This window comes from Lemur catta, chromosome 2, assembly GCF_020740605.2.
Source record: "Lemur catta isolate mLemCat1 chromosome 2, mLemCat1.pri, whole genome shotgun sequence".
NCBI lineage: Eukaryota > Metazoa > Chordata > Mammalia > Primates > Lemuridae > Lemur > Lemur catta.
Window position 1 is genome coordinate 125,152,862 of NC_059129.1, and position 19,712 is coordinate 125,172,573.

At 34.0% G+C, this 19,712-nt stretch overlaps 1 protein-coding gene across 4 annotated transcripts in view; it reads right to left on the bottom strand.

Moving 5' to 3' along the window:
• The window catches only part of REPS1 (RALBP1 associated Eps domain containing 1), a 75,060-nt gene that overhangs the window by 11,838 nt on the left and 43,510 nt on the right, over nt 1–19,712 (bottom strand). For 2 of the 4 annotated variants that reach the window (XM_045544460.1, XM_045544458.1), the window contains exons 8-11: nt 19,495–19,649; nt 8,905–9,026; nt 5,595–5,675; nt 342–429 (exon numbers count right to left, since the gene is read on the bottom strand). In XM_045544460.1, the coding sequence (XP_045400416.1) occupies nt 342–429; nt 5,595–5,675; nt 8,905–9,026; nt 19,495–19,649 (446 nt within the window). The remainder of the gene's footprint in view (nt 1–341; nt 430–5,594; nt 5,676–8,904; nt 9,027–19,494; nt 19,650–19,712) is intronic. The other 2 variants (XM_045544462.1, XM_045544461.1) reach the window with 1 other exon arrangement.

A 19,712-nucleotide genomic window follows, 5' to 3' on the forward strand; every position in this document is an offset into this window, starting at 1 on the left:
CATACACAATTTCAAAGCCAAAATTTATTTTAACATATACCTCTCTTCAGTTAAAGTTTGGACATACTTTAAATTTACAATAGTACTATAAAAACTCACAGAGTATTTAGAAATGTCACATTTTCAAATGTCCTTATTTTAAAACTTTATAATTTAAAATCAGTAATTTCCTTTTAAAAACTGCAATATAAATAAATATACATGAACATAAACATAATTGTAGAAAGTACTAGGTTAAAAAATAAGCAATTATGAATGAAATCTGAACCCAGACAGAATAATTACTTGTGTATTTTAGTTTGATCCTAAATGAAAATACAGCCCAACAGCAGCTTCCTTACCACTGCCAGTTCTCTTAAGTTCCATTTCCTGCATGTGGATTTTGCTAGGAGTCATACGAATGGGAACTGGATGAACAATAGCAGTATCCTAGAGATAAATGGGAGAAAGTACAGAATTTATATTAAAAATGTCAAGCTAATACCATGAAATGATCAAAACTAGCAACACTGTAAAAACTGGTGGATAGGCTTTCTTAATCACACTAAGGCAAGCATAAAAATAAAATAAATTTTTAGCTCTAGAATTACCCTAAAAGAATCAAGTTTACAAGTCGTATAATCTGATTTGTTTTATAAAAATTACATTTAAAATTGATTATAAAGATTTACATGAAAAATGTTCCTATAAAAATACAGTTCAAGACAATATTCAAAATCAATCTGAGAAATGATCTAATAAAATTAAGCAAATGTGAACCTTTGAGGTTAAAGTAGTACACTATTTCATGAGAATCCAAAGACTAAGTAACAGACTGAAATTCATTTTCACTAAACTGTCCAAGAGAATTTAATGGTTTTCTTTTTACATATAAAACAAAGTTAATGAGATGCCTGTTATATTGCAATAGTATGCACAATACATATTTCCTACAGATTAGTTTGACCTGTTTAAATTTGATTGTCTCAAAATTTAGCATAAAGCTTCCATGAAGGAATCCATTTTTTAAGAGGAACAAGTTAAGACTCGCATTCTAACATGGTAATACTTTTCTTAAAACTTTTTCATGACTATAATACCTCTAAACTTCACAAGAGGCAAGTCTGGTTAGAGTAGTAAAAGAACTGGTAGTATAGACTTTTCCAAAGAATGAAAATGCAAAGGCAAGGAAGAGAGGATGAAGACAAATGATAGTCTCTCAGAAAAAGGAAAAGAGAGAGGTGTGCCTGGGACACAGATAGGACAGGCCTTGGAGACTGAGATCCCCAGGGAGAAACCAGAGCCAGATCAAAAATCTGGCTTAAGAGCAATAGATCAGCTGAAAAACACTGCTAAGGAGGCTCAGCTCTTTCTGTGAGAGGTCAGTTCCTACTTCGTATGTGCTGCTGCTAAAGACTGAACTTGAGTCCTTAAATTTCAGATATCTACTAAAGAGTTAAGCTTACAATTTAGTGTGTAGGATAATGACCTTTCAGTCTAAGTAGACACTGTTTTGGTGACAGTATTGTGCTAATACAAAGCCCTCGCTAGTGAGAGTTAAGTTCCAGCATACCATCTTTTATTTGACCAGTTTCCTTGGCTTACTTCTCATCATCTCTAAATTCAATCAATTTATAACAAAATGTTTATAGCTATTCTACCGATAAATTCAAAGTAATCTGAATTTCAGATTTATAAAGCTTGTAACAGTTGGAAATATTAACTAGCATTTTTACATATTTGCAGTATAATAAAGAGAAGTCACAATAAAGACTACAAGAAAATCAGGAATGTTCTAAGACTTCCTTCTCCAAATAATTCACTTAAGTTTTCTGTACCAACAAATCCATTTTCTATAATACGCTTTAGTCACACAATTACTGGATACTGCAATGGCTTTAGTCCAATGGATCCTGCTGCTAAAACACAAGGCAATTCTTTGATGAGCCCGACATAGATGACCAGGTCTAATGTCACACTAATGCATCGGAAGCTGTGTTTGTGACTGTGATGTACAGCAAGATAAAGGTTTGACTTTAAGTATTTTAATATCCAAATGAAGAACCACTAATGTCTATAAACCTCTGAGTCCTTTGGCACACAATGTCAAAGTAACACTTTCTTTGCTCCAAACTAGCAGTGTTCCCCACGCCTCCCCCACAAAAAAAAAAAAAAAAAAAAATGAAAAGAAAAAAGAAAAAACACTGTAGGCTCTGTTCACTTTCTTCTACCTATTCAAATCACCCAAAGTCTTCAGGAAACACATTCCTAATCACCCACGGCATATCAGTATCATATATTTGGGCAGCTGATTTTATACAGTTCAGCACTTTATTAAATATTGTCTCATGCTCATTTATCTACATTTTCTTCATGCCTTAAATCCTATCATTCCTACCTGTCTGAATCCAGCTCTGCCTACTTTTCAGTCCTGTGTCACCAATTTAGTTGAAGTACTTATCTCCTCCATCTCTCCTGATCTAGTCACTTGTTCATACTGTTGCCTGAGTGACCTTCCCAGCTATCCCTTCCCTATCTCCTGTCATGGTATTCTGTGCTAGCTCCTGGTCTCTATGAGATGAAGTCCAGCTCCTTAGTCTAGCACACAAAGATCTTCCCAATCTGGCTTCCACTACATTCTTTAGCCCTCATCATTCCCCACTATACTGAATGGATCCTGCTCATAATATCCTACTTGAGATGCCCTGCCCCTGTCCACTTCAGCTAATTCTTACTTTCATTCAAGACTCAGCATACAAATATAACCTCTTTCGTGAAAACTTTCCCAAATATACTGGGCTTAGTGAGCCAACTCTTACTCTACCCACAACTAGGAAAATTATCACAATTGGCTTTGTTATAATCATCAACTTTTAAAATAATTAAACCTGCGGTGCACTTAAGGCTGGAATCTTGGTTTTAACATCTCTGTACTCCTAGAGAATATCACAGGTACCTAAAAGGGGGCACCAACAAATCAGATGCATTGGCTAGCCATAATCTGTGATCAAACTAACTCTCTTTTCATACGCTGAATCGCTTACAAGTTCTACAGCCCTCAAGACCAGGCATAAATCATGGCAAAGACTAGTATATTACACTTCTCATCAAGTCTAAAATTTCCCTGGTATTCTGATTCACGTAAAACTACCAGAGGTAGATTCTACCAGAAACTACTAACTCATAAGCAGTTCAAGACAGAAATGAGTTCATCAGAATCTCAACTTCACCAGAACTCTGGAAGCCTGATAACTAATCATCTCAGTTTGCAAGTGATGTCACTGCACTGTGTAATGGTAAGTGCTACAAAACCAGTTTGGAACTTTTCATAGACTTTTACTTTATTGAGCAAATGGCTACTTATCAATATTTAGCTTCCTTTAAATATTCCATTAAATATTTCCAACAGGTATGTTAAATTTGTATCAGAGCTGTAGTGTTTTTTTCTCCTAATCTGAATGGACCTTATTTACTTACTTATATAATCCTTATTTACAAAGAATCATCTGAGACTGTGGCTATAGACTGTGGCAGTAACGCTCAGATTTAAATTTGCCACCACAAAAGAAAAAAGGTATTTCTAGGTATTAGATTATAAATATTTAAGAATGTCAATTTAATCAAATTCAGAGATCTAAATTTATGTTTAAAATGTCAATTAACCATTATTTTCCTAGAGCCTCCTGCCACACTAGAGATAACAAAGGAAAGTACTGAGCCATTTTATTTTATTTATTTATTTTAGAGACAGGGTCTCCCTCTGTCACGCAGGCTAGAGTGAAGTGGCACAATCAGAGCTTCCTGCAGCCTTACACTCCTGGGCTCAAGCAAATCCTCTCACCTCAGCCTCCTGAGCAGCTGGGACTCCCAGAGTGTACCACCACACCTGACCTAGGCCATATAATTTTAAACACTGGAACTGGCATTCATAAATTTGGATATTATTTCCAAGAGGTTCGAAGAACATCACTGCTATTCAGCCATATATTTCTCTCATTTCCTGCTGGCCATGAGTCCATTTACTTTGTTTCTGAGTTCTAGATTTTTATATATAATGTTCTTGACTGGCCTGACAAAAAAATCATATTGAGTGAATGTTTCCATTATCTTTATATTTTAAGAATAGTTTCTTCATTGCTACATCAAGCCTTTCTTCCCATAAAGTGCTTTCATAAGTGTTTTAAATAAAATTAATTTGACTGTCTAATAAGGACATAGCAATAATATAGAGAATTAAAACTTAAAGGTAACTAACTTAAGCTTAACAGCAAAACTTTAAGCTTCAAAAAGGAAATCAAAAGTAAAACTTTTAGTTCACAGAATGTTTCTTCCCAAGAGATCTTAATTATAGCTGCTGATAAGCAGAACTTCCAAGTATTTGCCTTTTATTTCTCCAACATTTTCCAGAGATTAAAATCAAAGATAAATGCCTTAAAAGTAACAGGAAAAGAGACGCAAAAGGCAAGGATGATCTACATATTAATTGGCTCTTGATAGGCTTAATAGATTATAAAAAAGCATTTAAATAACACCCATACATTATCTGTTTGAATTCAATAAATAAAACAGCATCCTCTATATTTCAAATAGATACAAATTTTTAAAAATTAAAAAACACACCATATCCATTAATTTAAACTGCTGAACATATATTTTATCTTTAAATGCTATTTCTCCAAAATCATCATTAAATTACAAGACCATTTTTATTTTTAATTAATAAATGCTGGCTGTCCTTGACCAGAAACATCTAAAAAGAATGCCTTGTGTCACTTTATCTTTCTACTCAGTTCATTTTTAAGCAACTGATTGACCTTTACACTATTCTTCCCTTCCTACTTATTTCCTATTTTATTTTTGGAAAGTGGTTATTAGTCTTTCTCTTTAGAAGAAAAAGAAAATGAAAAAGCAGAGAAATGAACAGTAAGAAGAATGATTAACAGCTAAGATTTTGAAGTTTTCAAATAACTTGAGGGACAGGTAGGGCATAGAATTTATTTTTAAAATCAGCATGTGAACTTTGTAGCATTTTCAAAGCAACACAGTAAACCACAGGAAGACAAGACAGAGGCTCCTTTGCACAAGGGAGTCAAGACCAACAACAGCTCTGTATTGGTTTTGCTGAACTTGATTCTCCCTAACAGAACTCAACAAATTAATTAAAAGCCATATCATTTGGAGTATCAAAATAAAAGATGACATTGCATAAATATTTACATACATAGAACACATTACATGATGCATAAAGCATACAGATAAAATAGTATTTACATAAGTGTCATTACACCAAAATAAACAGCATGTTTAATCATAAAAAACATATACTTAATTAGCAAATGACAAGGTTAACCAAATCAATTGTGACAAAAAAATGTTCCTTTAGACACATGTACCAGATTTTAAAAACATAGTTTTCTTTCACGAAAATAACTAGAAAATACAAGGAATAGCAAAAAATGTTCTTTCCACCATTAAGCACACAAAAATTGAAAAGCCTGCCACCACTTCCCTCTAAGCACTCCACTGAATCATGCATATCTGCTAAAAACCATAATGAATGGAAATTTGGGTTAATAAAATTAATTTCAAACAAGCAAGCTAAGTGATTGACTTACAGGATCAGCTGGTGCAATGTTAGAATCAAATTGGGTCAGAGTTTGTGAGCTTGAAGAGCGTTCACTAAATGTCTCCCACTGCTGAACAGACAGAGGAGAGACAAGTCAGCATGATGAGAAAGATGGAGTAAAAGATCACTGGAGAAGATTTAGCAAAGTAATTCAGAGGTTGCACTGCAAGTTGTGTTTCATAGGTCTAACAAAATTCTGTAATTTCTATTTTTCCTTCAACATTTTATACTTAGCTATTCTGGGTCGTCTGATAATGTAAGGTGAGCAGCTTCACAATCAAATACATAATAACTTGTTGCAGTCTCTATGTAAGAGATTCAAACCCTTACAGAATCAAAACAAAACACAATATAGGAACAGAGTCTAAGTAATGTAAATGACCACCAAGTAAAAATGTAAAGGGGTTTGTTTATCTTGACTAAAGAAAAAAAGAGTAACTTCAAATTTCTTCATTGAACATTTAAGTCTTAAGGTATTGAGTTGGTGATGCTAATGAACCAAAGTTTTTGGCCAAAACAAAGCAAGTTAGTGCAACTTGCCAGTGCGACCCCTGAAAGATGATTCTATTATGTACGTGCACATATTTTATACATATGTATAGATATTTAATAAAATATAATTGAGATAAAATGCAAAGAATTCTGGAATTAATATATGTTTGAGCTTATGTCAATCTGTAGCAAGTCAACTCTTGCAATCAGCACTACAAACAGGGCCATGCCAGACCACAAGACAAAACTGCCAATCAGGCACCCCCCCGACCCCATGCTAGAAAAATCAGAATGCGGCCACAATGAGAGCAAATCAAGCATCTGAGCATGTATTATATATAGAAGATGTATTTTGATAATGAAATACTATTTTTCTAAAAGAGGTACACAAAGAAATATCATACCTCTTAAAATAGGTGGAGTGGTAAGTCAATATTAATTATAGTAAATTCCATTTGTTTTGGAGATCTTAGTAATAAAATAGTATACAATTTTTATATCAAAATTGCATTAAAATTATCATTTAACTTGGATTAAGAATCATTAGTTATCCTCTGAAGAAGGAAAAACATCTACACACATACAATATATACACACACATGTTCACACATAGACACAACTACCCCATTAACCAAAACCACCTTTTTATAATTCAGTTTGGAAAAGGATACATTTTTATGCTTCAAAGTTCAACTTACTATTTAAAATAGTGGTATTCAATTTGAGAAGATATATAGAAATTAAATATTAGCAAATAAGCACATTGTTACCAATTATCTACACAAATGGCTAAAGCAATCAATCATTCAACAACTTTTTCTACAGATAAGTTTTAATATGAAAATTACAATATACTGAGAAATACTGATGCATTCAAAGTGTTTCATGAATAAAAAAGCCTGCAATAATTCACTTTTGTCATGGGGCATCACTTCAGGGAAGTTATCAGTATTTGGTAACATAGTTTCTTCTTCAATAATTATTGTTGAATGGATACAGAAGGAATTTTTAAAATCTTAATTATCTAACTGTGGAGAAAAATTTAGTGCATAAGATTTTTGCCCCAAAAAAGGTATTTACCTATATACCCCATTTGGGTGGCATGAAGTTTAACTTGGTTTCACAAGACTGTACGTAAGCTACCTGGAGGGCAGAGAGACACTCTTATCTTCATGATTTCCGTATAATGGTTAAGAGCACTGGCTCTGGAACCAGACTACTGGAATCCTAGTTATGCTGTATACCTTGGACAAGTTACCCAACCTCTCTGTGCTTTAGGCTCACCATCTGTAACGTGAGATTAATAATATCTACCTCGTGTAATTGTTCCGAGGATTTAAGAGGTTGAATGGAACTGGCATGTCAAAAGTGCTCAGTAAATGTTAGACATTATTATTAGTGTTATTCCCTATGGTGTTTCATCTATATTCACAGGTGCTGAATAAATATATGTTGAGAGAATATTAGTGTTTTGTGGTAGACAACTAAAATATAATCTAAAGTCTGTATCTTAAGTAGATATTTTTATAAGTATCATTAGAATGTCTCAAAAATAAATGTTTTGCTAGCATTTTCATTTTTCACATACAGCAAAAAAATAATTATAACATTCATGACCTTATTAACAAATACTACAAAATAAAACTTGATTGAACCTGCTTTTCCCCTCTGCTAGCAAATTCTTTCAAGGTTTAATCCCTGTCTAGAAAAATGCTTATATTAATGGTTTTACATCAAATGGTAGGATTGGATGGTATGTTTTAACGCCTCAGACTCAGGTATCATGGCTGTGATTATGTCATAAAGCAGCCAGTAGTGTAAAACTCAAGTTACTTCTCTGTTTTCCAACTGTTCAAAATTAACTGGCATGCTCTAAACCATTACTTTTCTGGCTTGAAAAGACATGGAAAGCACAGAAACTTAGAACTTTTTCCTGAAAGTCAACAAACTTTTATTTTTGTAGCACTACCTAAAAGTGATACAAAAAACTGTAAGGGAAAAAAATGTAACATGTCACAAAGAAAACTGTTCTAACAGGCTAGAGCAGTGGTTTCCAAACGAAGTTACCCAGAGTGCTAAAGTTTACACAGGGGCCTCAAGGGGTGTTTTAGGGGAGTCGGGGCCTCAGGCTATCTTCCCTTATTCTAATCAGAGTGACCATTTTATTGTTCCAAAGTTCCAAAGTAATGAGGGAACAGTGCATTTGTCCCAAATTCCATTTTGCATACTGTGCTTGGTCACATGTAACAAATCTTTAATGTATTTAATGTGGTAAATCATTCCATTTTGTATTCAATAAAACTAATTATAAATAATTTGGGTGGCAGAAAATATTTTTCTCATATTGGAGAGCTGAATTAGTGGCTTCTCATATCACTTCCAATGCTAAGATTCCAAACATATTATCACATACCTTGCTTACAGGACTGAAAAGGCAGTGTGACACAGTGGATATGGCAGTTGACTGGGTATCAAAGGACTTGTGTTCAAATCTTAGCTCTTCTCCCTGACTGGATATGAGATCTTTACCAAGTCATTTCCCCTTTCACTAGTAACTTCCTGCACCGGCCCTTCCGACCTCACAGGGTTTTATTTAGTAGGGATGAGTGGTGGACACCAAATGGCAGTATATACACTTTGAAAACCTCAAAAAGTTACATGATTAAATTTATTTGTCATAATCATATTTGGTATGTTCTCAGCTATGCATGCATGCTGAAGGAGCTATAAACTGCAATTACCTTGTTTGGAAATTCTTACCTTAAAAAAGTTAACTTTTAATGAAAGAAAAAAGAAGCTTTGCTAACCTCACTGCTCTGATTCAGCTCAGGCCAAGTCTGGTTCAGTGACGGCATAGATGGTGACTTGCTTGGAGGAGCTTCGGCAGGAGAGCCTGAATAACCTACCTCACCTGGCTGATCCCCAACATCTGCAATTTAAAAATAGAGAAATTTTCTAGAAACAATACATTTTAGCTTAGGAATATTTACTTATAAAAAAGCTAACAGATGATTTTCGCAAGTACTAACTTATAATCTAAATTTCTTTTCCTCACATTCCCAGAATAAACATTTTAACAATCAGACATAACTTATTTCTGCTACTTATGGTCTACTTGCAACCATTTTTGTGAAAATAAAATCTAGTTAGGAATAAATAGAAGAGAGTTATGCATAATAATAATGCAATAGGTCACATGCTTTGAATCATTTTCTGATAATAAGAATAGATTTGTATCAGTTTCCCAAAGTGTATTTCATGTAATACTAATCAGTAAGGTAACTTGGAAAAATTATGTTTTCTGCTCAAATAATTTGGGGGATACAGTAATTCCCTGTTGGAGCATCCCTATGCACAACTGTATATCAAGACTTGTGATGTCCCAGAGTAAATACACTTTATTTAAACCAGTTTTTCCCAGACACACATCCTTTTCATTAAATAAAACCTCTCAATATTCCCTTGGAATATACTTTGGAAACTGCTGATTTATACTAATTCTTTCACACTTTCTCTGCAAATCTCCCATGCTACCAAAAAGCAGCACATGTTTGCAAGGCAGACAGCTAAAGAAGAGTCCCCAGCCATGGCAAAAAGCAAAGTCAATGAGCCCATATGAAACTGAAACTTCTATCATTAGGCTCACCAGCACTTAGAGACCTAACTGAGAAAGCTACAAATCCACGATAGTATTTCAAAATGATTTTTAAAGTATTTTGAGGTGCCATATTCTACTTTTATTATAGTTTAGTTAAGCCTTAATTTAAAATATCTCTAAACTACATTTAAAAATATAAGGAATTTCAAGGGAAACTAAATTCTCATTCTAATTCTTCCAAGTTTCACATGGCTTTGAATATAATCCCAGTCAAGAGGGAATAACTAATCCCTCTTTTAAAATATATGATTCCAATGTCACTTCTCTCTGCTTGACCATGGGCAAGTTGAATAAAACAGCACCCGAGTTTCTCCATCACAAAGAAAGACATTAGACATTAAATGTTAGCACTATACTTCAGATTTCTAAATAGACAGCCATATAATATTAATAGACATTAATAATATAACCTAGCAATGCAAGCTTCCAATCTATTCATTAGTAAATGCTTCAAGTTTTAGTGCCTAACACACGACCTAATACATAGTACCACTCAAGTTTATTTATTAAGTTGCTTTGTTTATTCTTCTTTAAATTCATTCTCCTTTACTGTTATTTTCCTAGAACCACATTGTTGGAAAAGTTCTCAAAGTTTTCCTGTTGCCTAATCTCTTATATGACCCCTTCAAAATATTTCCATTTTACTTACCCTGATATTATACCTTTATAATTATACCACACTGCAAATTATAGTTTGCAGTCTAGCATTATATTTTGACTAATTTTTGTTTCCTAAGATCAGGAACTATTTCTTAGTCTTATACCTTCTCAATAAAAGTATCACAGTAGTACAGAGGTAGGAAGGCTTCATATATTGTTCTACGAAGACCTCTTAACTCAAGTTCTCAGAGAAGAACTGGTGAAAAGATTATAACAAACGGTAGCAGCAAATTCCTCACTGGATAGTTTGGGGCTTTCAGTGGGAACAAAAACTATGGACCCTTTTTCCATAGTTTAATATGGAAATAAGTTTAATATGGAATGATAACAAAGGGAAAGAAAGTTAAGGAAAGGAGCAGAGTGGCTACATATCGGACAGTTTACTGAAAGTCTGCCAGGAGGAAAATGAATGAAGAAGTATCTTTGAGAGATCCCCCAAAGCAGATGAGTATTGAAGAAAATAAAAATAGAATTAAAATAGTATTCACTACAGGATAATTTTCAAAAGAACTTATTTAAAGCTATACTCTATTTTTAAACACCATTTTAGGGCAATCTGGGGCCTAGTTTGGCTTTCAAGATTGCAGTTCTTTTACTGACAAATTTAGAGACAGACTTTACCATACCACCAACTCAGGACAGTTATGATTTGGGATAGATTCTGGGAATGTCTCTGGTTTACTGGTACAAAGCTACAGTGGGTTAAACCTCTTGAGACTGAGAACTGAAATGCTGTTCACCCAATTATACTTTGTAATTATTCTAACACAGTTGTTTTCTTAGGGTAGCAGTTCTCAAAGTGTGGATCATGGACTCTTTCTTATGAGTCCCCAAGCCTCTTTTAGGGGGTCTGAAAAGACAAAATCATTCTTGTAATAACATTAATAATGCTTTTCCCCTGTGCTGACATTTGCATTGATGGTGCAAAGGCAATGGTGGGTAAAATTGCTAGCTTATCAGCATGAATCAAGCCAATGGCAACAAAATATACTAATAGCTACTGTGTTCTTCACCCACACACATATCAGTATAAATATAAACAAATATGCATGCTGACCTCACTGACGAATATTCATGATGTAGTAAAAATTAATTTTATTAAACTCAGCCCTAAAAACACATCTTTTTAATACTCTGTGTGACAAAATGGGGAATACAGACAAAGCACCTCTGCTGCATATCAAAGTACAATTGTTGTCAAAGAAAAGTACTGTACTTGTGTGATTCAGTTGTAAGCTGAACAGATTACTTTTCTTCATGGAACACCATTTTTCTATAAAGAACAGCTCATAAACTATAATTATTCATACTTGGGTATTAAGCAGGCATCTTCCTCATAAATGAAGTGAGCCTGTCATGTCACTTCAAGGAAAGCAACTGTTTTCAGTATTAGTTTCTAATGACAAAGTTCAAACTTTCAAGCAAAAATGAGAATTTTGGAAAATGAATATACATGTCCATAATCTTAAGAACTTCTCAGTACCTGAAGACTTCTCTGATAAGACAGTTGTAATATTAGTATGCTGATATTTTATAATGAAATATCCCAACATCTGAAAGATGGGTATAACTCAATGAACTGATATGTTGCCAATATCCAATGTGTGGTATTACAAAATCATAGATGGATAAAGCGTTCATTCAAAGTACAAGACAGACCAATAGATGTTAATGTAACAGTACAAAAAATTCATTAATATGGTTTCAGCTTGCACATTGCAACCAACCTTTAAGAAATTACCATTTGTGTCTTAATATAATACCAAAGAATATCCACAATATCTGAAAAAGCTATAAAATAGTCTTTCCTTTTATTGTGTGAGGATAGATTTTCTTCATGTATTTTACACAAAGGGCTAGATAGTAAATACACAAAGGGCTAGATAGCAAATATTTTAGGCTTTGTGGCTATACAGTCTCTGTTGCAGCTATTCAACCCTACCATTATATAGCAAAGGCAGCCGTAGACAATTTATAAATGAATGAGCACGGTTATGTCTCAATAAAATTTTATTTCTGGGCACTGAAATTTGAATTTCATATAATTTTAATGTGTAATATTATATTATTATTTTGATTTTTTTTTTCAATGATTAAAATGAAAGACACATTCTTAGCTTGTAGGCTAATCGTAAACAGGCAGCACACTGGATTTGGCCCCAAGGGCTTAGTTTTCAGATCCCTAATATACCTCAAACAAAGTAACATATCCAACACACTGAATGCAAGAGCAAATATGACAATCTAGTTGTCTTCTATTAAGCCCGATATAATATAAAAAAAGAGATTTGCAAAAATGTAAAACAATGCCACCTTTTGTACAAATTTTATTTTTTTTTGGAGAATAGTTATTTTCCTAAAAATATTTATGTTACTATGTAGGGATTATTGCTATTTTTAAATAAAGTAGTAAATATTTAAAACTTAATCAGTTTTAATTTCTAATGGGGTAATTATTGATAGCTCTAACCCACATAAACAAAGGCTCTTGGGGTCCACAATTTTTAAGAATGCAAAGGGTCCTTAAGATTAAGAAGACTGAAAAATTACTGCCCTAGAGAATCCAAAAATTATTTCTGAGATAAATTAGTAAAATTATACATTGCTTCTTTCCTATGTTCTAGAAACGAACAGAGTCTGTGGAGAAGCATTAGGTCTGGAAATAAATTGTACCTCCTTCAACTTTGCTCCCTACAGATACTCCAACAAAGAGCTTCTTGCCCACCCACAAACATTAATCTTTAAGACTGTATCCTTCCGGAGGCAGGGGTGTAGTTTTACTCTTACCTGATGCAGTGTTCCAACCTAGCCTCCTGCTGGAACACTGTGTCAACCCTGCCTCCCTCCTGAGGGTTCTGCTCTGCCCCTGACATCATCAGAGCATCAGGGCTGAAAAAGAAGAGCATGAGCCTCAATTATTTGTTAAAGTTAACCTCAAAAGGGCTGTTATGCAAAAAGTATTTCCACGTATAAAAGTGTGCCTGGAAGAAACAACCCAGTATGATCATACTGACACATGGTTGTATTCTACATTTATTCTAGGTTTATAAACACTGGCAGAACTTTTCATCCCTCTGTCCTTCAAAGAATCTGGAAAGTTCTTAGATTCAGTTCAGTACAGCATATCTGCTGAACAACTTCTTTCTTAAAGAGCTTCAGTTTTATTTTAGGTTTGTAAACTACTCATCGTAAATTTCTCTTATTTTCTTAGTATTATACTTGATATACTAAAAAATTATCTCAAAAGTGACTGCCAGCTCTTCTTAATCTTATAGAAACACATATACTCCCCTAAAGTCTTACGGTTTAAAACTTATTTGCTTTCAAGCAGGAAGTTCTTCAACAATGAATGTTTACCTATATCTTTATTTATTTGAAGAATATTATTCTTACAAGAAAAAAGTGTAAAATAAAAAATAAACAGGTTTGGATGAATTTTTAAGTCTTCAAGGAAAACTATAAGGATAACTTTTTTATTCATACTTAAAAGACAGGGACAAGCACTGCATACGAAGAAAGAAATTAAAGACAAAATTTAAGGTACATTTTATGTTGAATGATATTAAATGCATCAAAAAAAAAACTAAGTTCTTTTTCCAAAACGAACTCCACTTCTCCTGAACATCTCACAAAATGGAAACTTATTCAGTAAGCAGATCTTAAGAGGATCTATTACATAGAAATCTAACACTTTTAAATCAAAACCAAAGGTTTAAAAAAGTACATAATAAGGTTTGAAAAGAAACAAAACATTCACCCAAAATTCTAGTTGAAGTACCTGACTTTTTTACCATGCTGATCAACATTTGATAGCACCTCCTACTGGACTCAGCTATATTATACTTCAAAGAGTATTACATACAGATATAGAGGAGGTTCCCATTATCCAAAGATAGCTAAAAATGGAAAAAATCTACTTACAGTTAATCCACTTTAAATAAGGACCAGAATTTCATAAAGAGGAAAAAAATAATGGGAGCTTTGTCTTAAAAACTTACACAGAAAATTGTGGAAATGAGTATAAAGAACAAAGAAGGAAAGATGATGTTACTTTTTAGGGGGGGTAATTTGGTGGCAAAATTAAACACCACTAATTGAGTCAGTGAACATTTATTGGGGGCCTATAGGGTTCCAGGCTCTCAAGATACAGTACTGAGCAAGAAGACAAGGGTCCTATTCCCATGGAGTACTCCTTCTAACAGAGGAAGACAAAGATGTCCATCCTTCATTTGCTTTTGACTTTCACAGCACAATCATAGAGGAAAAAAACTCATCTCTGCAAAAAATTGAGGATATCATTAATTATGCCCAAAGATGTTTACTAATCCACTAAAATTGAAACCACAGTCTTTTAAAGCTCCTACTGTTATCATCATCCTTATGGAATTTTTCTCCTTCAAGTATTATCTAGCCTTGTTTGTCAATGTCTTTGCTAGGTTTTGAGGAGTTTTAACTACTTAGACCAATTTCATTAAATAGTGTATCTTTGTCAATACTTGTAACTCAATTGTACTGATTTGTCAGCTACAATACCCAACTCTCTGGAAAGAAATGAGAACAGTGTTAAGAATGTCTGTGTGTGTTTGTGTTGCAGGGAGAGGAGTGGTTTGAGAAGTAATTCCTTAAGTGAAAAGTTAATGATAATTATTCGTGTGTATTTTCATTATTAAAGGACACTTGGATAATGAATTTTCAAGAACAAAGATTCTGGGTTATTTGTACAAAACAAAGATGCACATATAAGCATGTTCACTATAGCATTGTTTTAAAGGTAAAGCCAGGAAACAACCCCAAAATAATCAATAAGAAACTGGTTAAATTAAGGTACATCACAGTACGGAATACCTTGGATGATAAAGAATGTGACAGCTGGATATGTGACGAAGTGCAAAGATGTCCAACGTTTACAGAAAAAAACAATCAAGGATGCACAGTATGATGGCACTTGTGTAAAAACCAATAATCTATGTGTGTAGGCTTTTGTATATATGCTAAAAATTCCTGGAGGAATACAAGAGAATATCTTAACAAGGACTGACTTGCATCAAGGTAGTCTCAAGTCTGAATTTACATGAATTTCTAGTAAACTATTCATGAAAGTCCCATGTGCCTTCTCTTCCCTGGCTTTTAAAAATATTAATGTTGGAAGTACTGCTTACAGTCTGGAGATCTATGCTATGTACCCTAGAAACAACAACGAAACATATGCCCAAATCTACTAGGTAAATGCAGTGATTATAAAGGAAGAGACAGGGAGCACACCTCTTTTTCTCTTTCAGAATCTCAAACAGATACTGCTGAGTAGCTCACGTGAGCAGTGTGATATGCAGAAAGAAAATAGTTAAAAACCACTGCCTCAGACATTTAATCATTTCAAAAATGTGAACATCTACTTACATACTCAATTTGTACTGTGCTGGGTGCTGAGATATAATGAACAAAACTGATCCAGTGCCTGCCTTCCTAGGAGCCTCTAGTCTAGTTTGAGAGAGAGGTATTAAATAATCACAAAAATACATGTAAAATTACAACTGTGCTACAAAGATGATTCTTTGGACATTATTGTAGTAAGCTAGCAGGTTATCTTAATTTTTTTTAAAGATAAACATTCTTAAAAGATAAACATTCTTTCTTGAATTCAGCTTCAGAAAGCTGTTTCTGCAGATGAATTTTTGTATGCTTTCTTTTGTAAGACAACAAAAACCAAGTTTCCCTTTCTATTAATTTTAGCTGCTAAATTCAGTGCTGATGGTCTACATAAGCACTTCTACCTATGATCCTTAGTTGTTCTATTTTATCTGCTATAATCCTGTAAACACATTCAAATGATTTTGGAAAAAATACATATACCCCACCCATATTTGCATGCCCACAGGAAGCCTAGCTTGTTATTCCAAGGAGCTGTAAGGCAAGTGACCACTGTTTACCACCTATTTACCTCTAAGAGTTAAGCTGTAAATACAGAATACTTGTGGAGGTAATATTTACTATGTCCCAACATCACAAACTTAAGATAACAAATCACTTTATTTTCAAAGATAGCAAGATGTCAAGAAAAATATCTTACTTTGAAAATGGCACACATTGAGCATTAATTCATCCAATAATTATTTACTGAGTGATTCAGTACATGCCTGGCAAAGTGGTAGGTACTGAGGATACTATAATAATATATATTTCCTTTTTTTCAGCGAGTTTAAAGGGTAGTGGTACAAAGAGAAAAAATAAACAGGATTTAGCGCAATACATCCATAATAAATACCATGTAGAAGATGCTATGAAAGATCAGAAAAGAGAGAAACCACCTCTGCCTGTAGTCAGAAAGGATCCACAGAGGAGTTATTTATGATAAATTCTAATACCAGCCCAAATAAACTATTTTTCCCTTAACTGTAAACTTTTTTTTTTTTTTTTTTTTTTTTGAGACAGAGTCTCACTTTGTTGCCCGGGCTAGAGTGAGTGCCGTGGCGTCAGCCTAGCTCACAGCAACCTCAAACTCCTGGGCTTAAGCGATCCTACTGCCTCAGCCTCCCGAGTAGTTGGGACTACAGGCATGCGCCACCATGCCCGGCTAATTTTTTCTATATATATTTTCAGTTGTCCAGATAATTTATTTCTATTTTTAGTAGAGACAGGGTCTCGCTCAGGCTGGTCTCGAACTCCTGACCTCGAGCGATCCACCCGCCTTGGCCTCCCAGAGGGCTAGGATTATAGGCGTGAGCCACAGCGCCCGGCCTGTAAACTTCTTAAAACACGAATACTTATAATGATTTTTACAAATAGTGACTGACCCACGGTGTCACTGGACAATTTCTATATTCAAAGGACTTCATGTCGCATGAATCTCAGGTTTATAATAGAAAAAGATTATAGTACCTCCCCTCAATTAACAGAATTTCAAAATTTATCATTTATACACACGTAAAGTAGATTTGAATTTAATACAGTATGATCAAAATGTTTACAATAAACTTGATCATAAAACCATACATTACGTTGGGAGGAGAAAAAAATTACCAGAGTTCTGTGATAACTTTTAATTGTTACAAAAATAGTACACAGATATATCCAGGCAAAAAAATCGAAGTCTTTGTTAAACAGATCTAACAGGTATAAAATTAGACAAAAGACAAATGCCCAGAAAAAAAATTCTTCTGAACCATCAGCCTTAAAATTTACACAGTACATCAAATTTATAAAGAATTGGATTTTATTTACATTAAATAAAGGAAAAAGAAACCCAATAACTACATGCAAAAGCCAGATTCATCGATCTGAATGCAACAGATGACAGAATCGGACAAACCTTTACAGAAGACATAGAACAGATTAAAACTGATTTAAATTATTTTCTTATATTATTATGCTATCAGTTTTCAAAGGCCGAAGTCATATAGGTACAAGGCTCAATTTTTCAATCAATGATGTGGAAAATGTGAAGCTACCACAATCTCTTCTCTTTTGGCTCCTATCATATAAACTAAACAAAGAAGTTGTTTTTATTTCTTAAGTAGGTAAATCAAAGTGCTGTGAAGCAAAATGACCTAAAAAAGATATTTAGCTTTCAACTCAAGTTAGAAGCTAACTGATGCTTCACAACTGCCTAAAATGATCAGGAAAATGCTAGGATTCTCATAGAAAAGCATTCTTAAAAAAATTAAAATCAATGCTAAATTTTCAAAATCAACCTATGGGTTTATATAAAGTCAAGTGTACAATTTGGGTCCTGAAATGTGAATGGCATCAAATCCACATTTCAGGTGGAGAAACATAAGGCAAAAATAGAGTAAATGGTTAGAACTTGCCCAAGGTCATAGGCAAAATTAGCAGAACTAGAAGCACACTCAGATTCTTAACTCCAAGGACACTGTTCTTTTAGTGACAGTCATTTCATGCATATGATTCCTTCTGTATAATTTAGACAACAAAGTCATACTATATACATTTCTGGGTTAAAGAGATGCTGCCTGATAGAAAAATGCCCTTTTGAGAGACAAATTGTTTTAACCTCCTTTTTTTTTTTTTTTTTTTTTTTTGAGACAGAGTCTCACTCTGTTGCACAGGCTAGAGTGCCGTGGCGTCAGCCCAGCTCACAGCAACCTCAAACTCTTGGGCTCAAGCAATCCTTCTGCCTCAGCCTCCCAAGTAGCTGGGACTACAGGCGTGTGCCACCATGCCCGACTAAGTTTTTCCGTATATTTTTAGCTGTCCAGATCATTTCTTTCTATTTTTAGTAGAGATGGGGTCTCGCTCTTGCTCAGGCTGGTCTCGAACTCCTTAGCTCAAACAATCCGCCTGCCATGGCCTCCCAGAGTGCTAGGATTACAGGCGTGAGCCACCGTGCCTGGCCTTAACCTCCTCTTAAAACTATAAAATTCTTTCCACTATCTTATCCAACAGAGAATTTAGATAGGAAAACTAAAGATTTGCTTTTAATTAGACTCATTAAGAATTTAACATTAGATTTCCTTTTATTCACCCAGAATTTAAGAGAAATGTACTAATTTTTACCCTTGATATCCTTTTTCCTTTTAAAGATAGCTACCAGTAAATACGAACATAAGCATTCTTGTTAACAAAATAGCATTCTCTAAAATGAAAGACAAAATTTCCAGATTTCTTCAGAGTCTACAGGAGAGAACCTGGCATTTTAAAGGAAAACATTCAAGATTTCAAAGGTCTAATGATGAGCCAGGTTATTTTCCTTCAGTAAGTTAAGATGCATTAAATGCAAAAATATTTATAATGAAGACAGGTTATTTTACCCACTTTAGACAATAGAAAATGAAATTAAAGGTGGCAAAATAACAAGACATTGTGAAATACTCTTCAAATCTCAGCACATCGCAAGTGTAAAGGTGAAATAGTGGCATATATTCTTTGTCTATTTTTTAAAAGTTGCTGAATAAAAACAAATCCAAGTTCAGCCCATACATCTTATTCTGATGGCAAACCTATGTATCCTTGATGAAATGTCTAAGCTATTAAGCTAAGTGTTAATATCTATCTTGATTTTGCTTTCTGAATCAAGCATGTTTATCAAGTCATGCAACCAACTCTCTACAGCTCCCAGTCTTACCTGCTGAATCTTCCAAATCAATCAGTTTGGGCATTAAGCTTTCAGGGAGTTTTTCCGGTAAGTCATAGCCATTCTTCCTAGCAACCACCAGATGAAAAGCAGCACAAAACTCATCCAGTGTCAATGCACCATCTTTATCAAAGTCTGACAGTTCCCTAGAAGACAAACTTATCATCAATATAATATCATTCTGCTTTGGATCCCTTTATTTCTCAAAA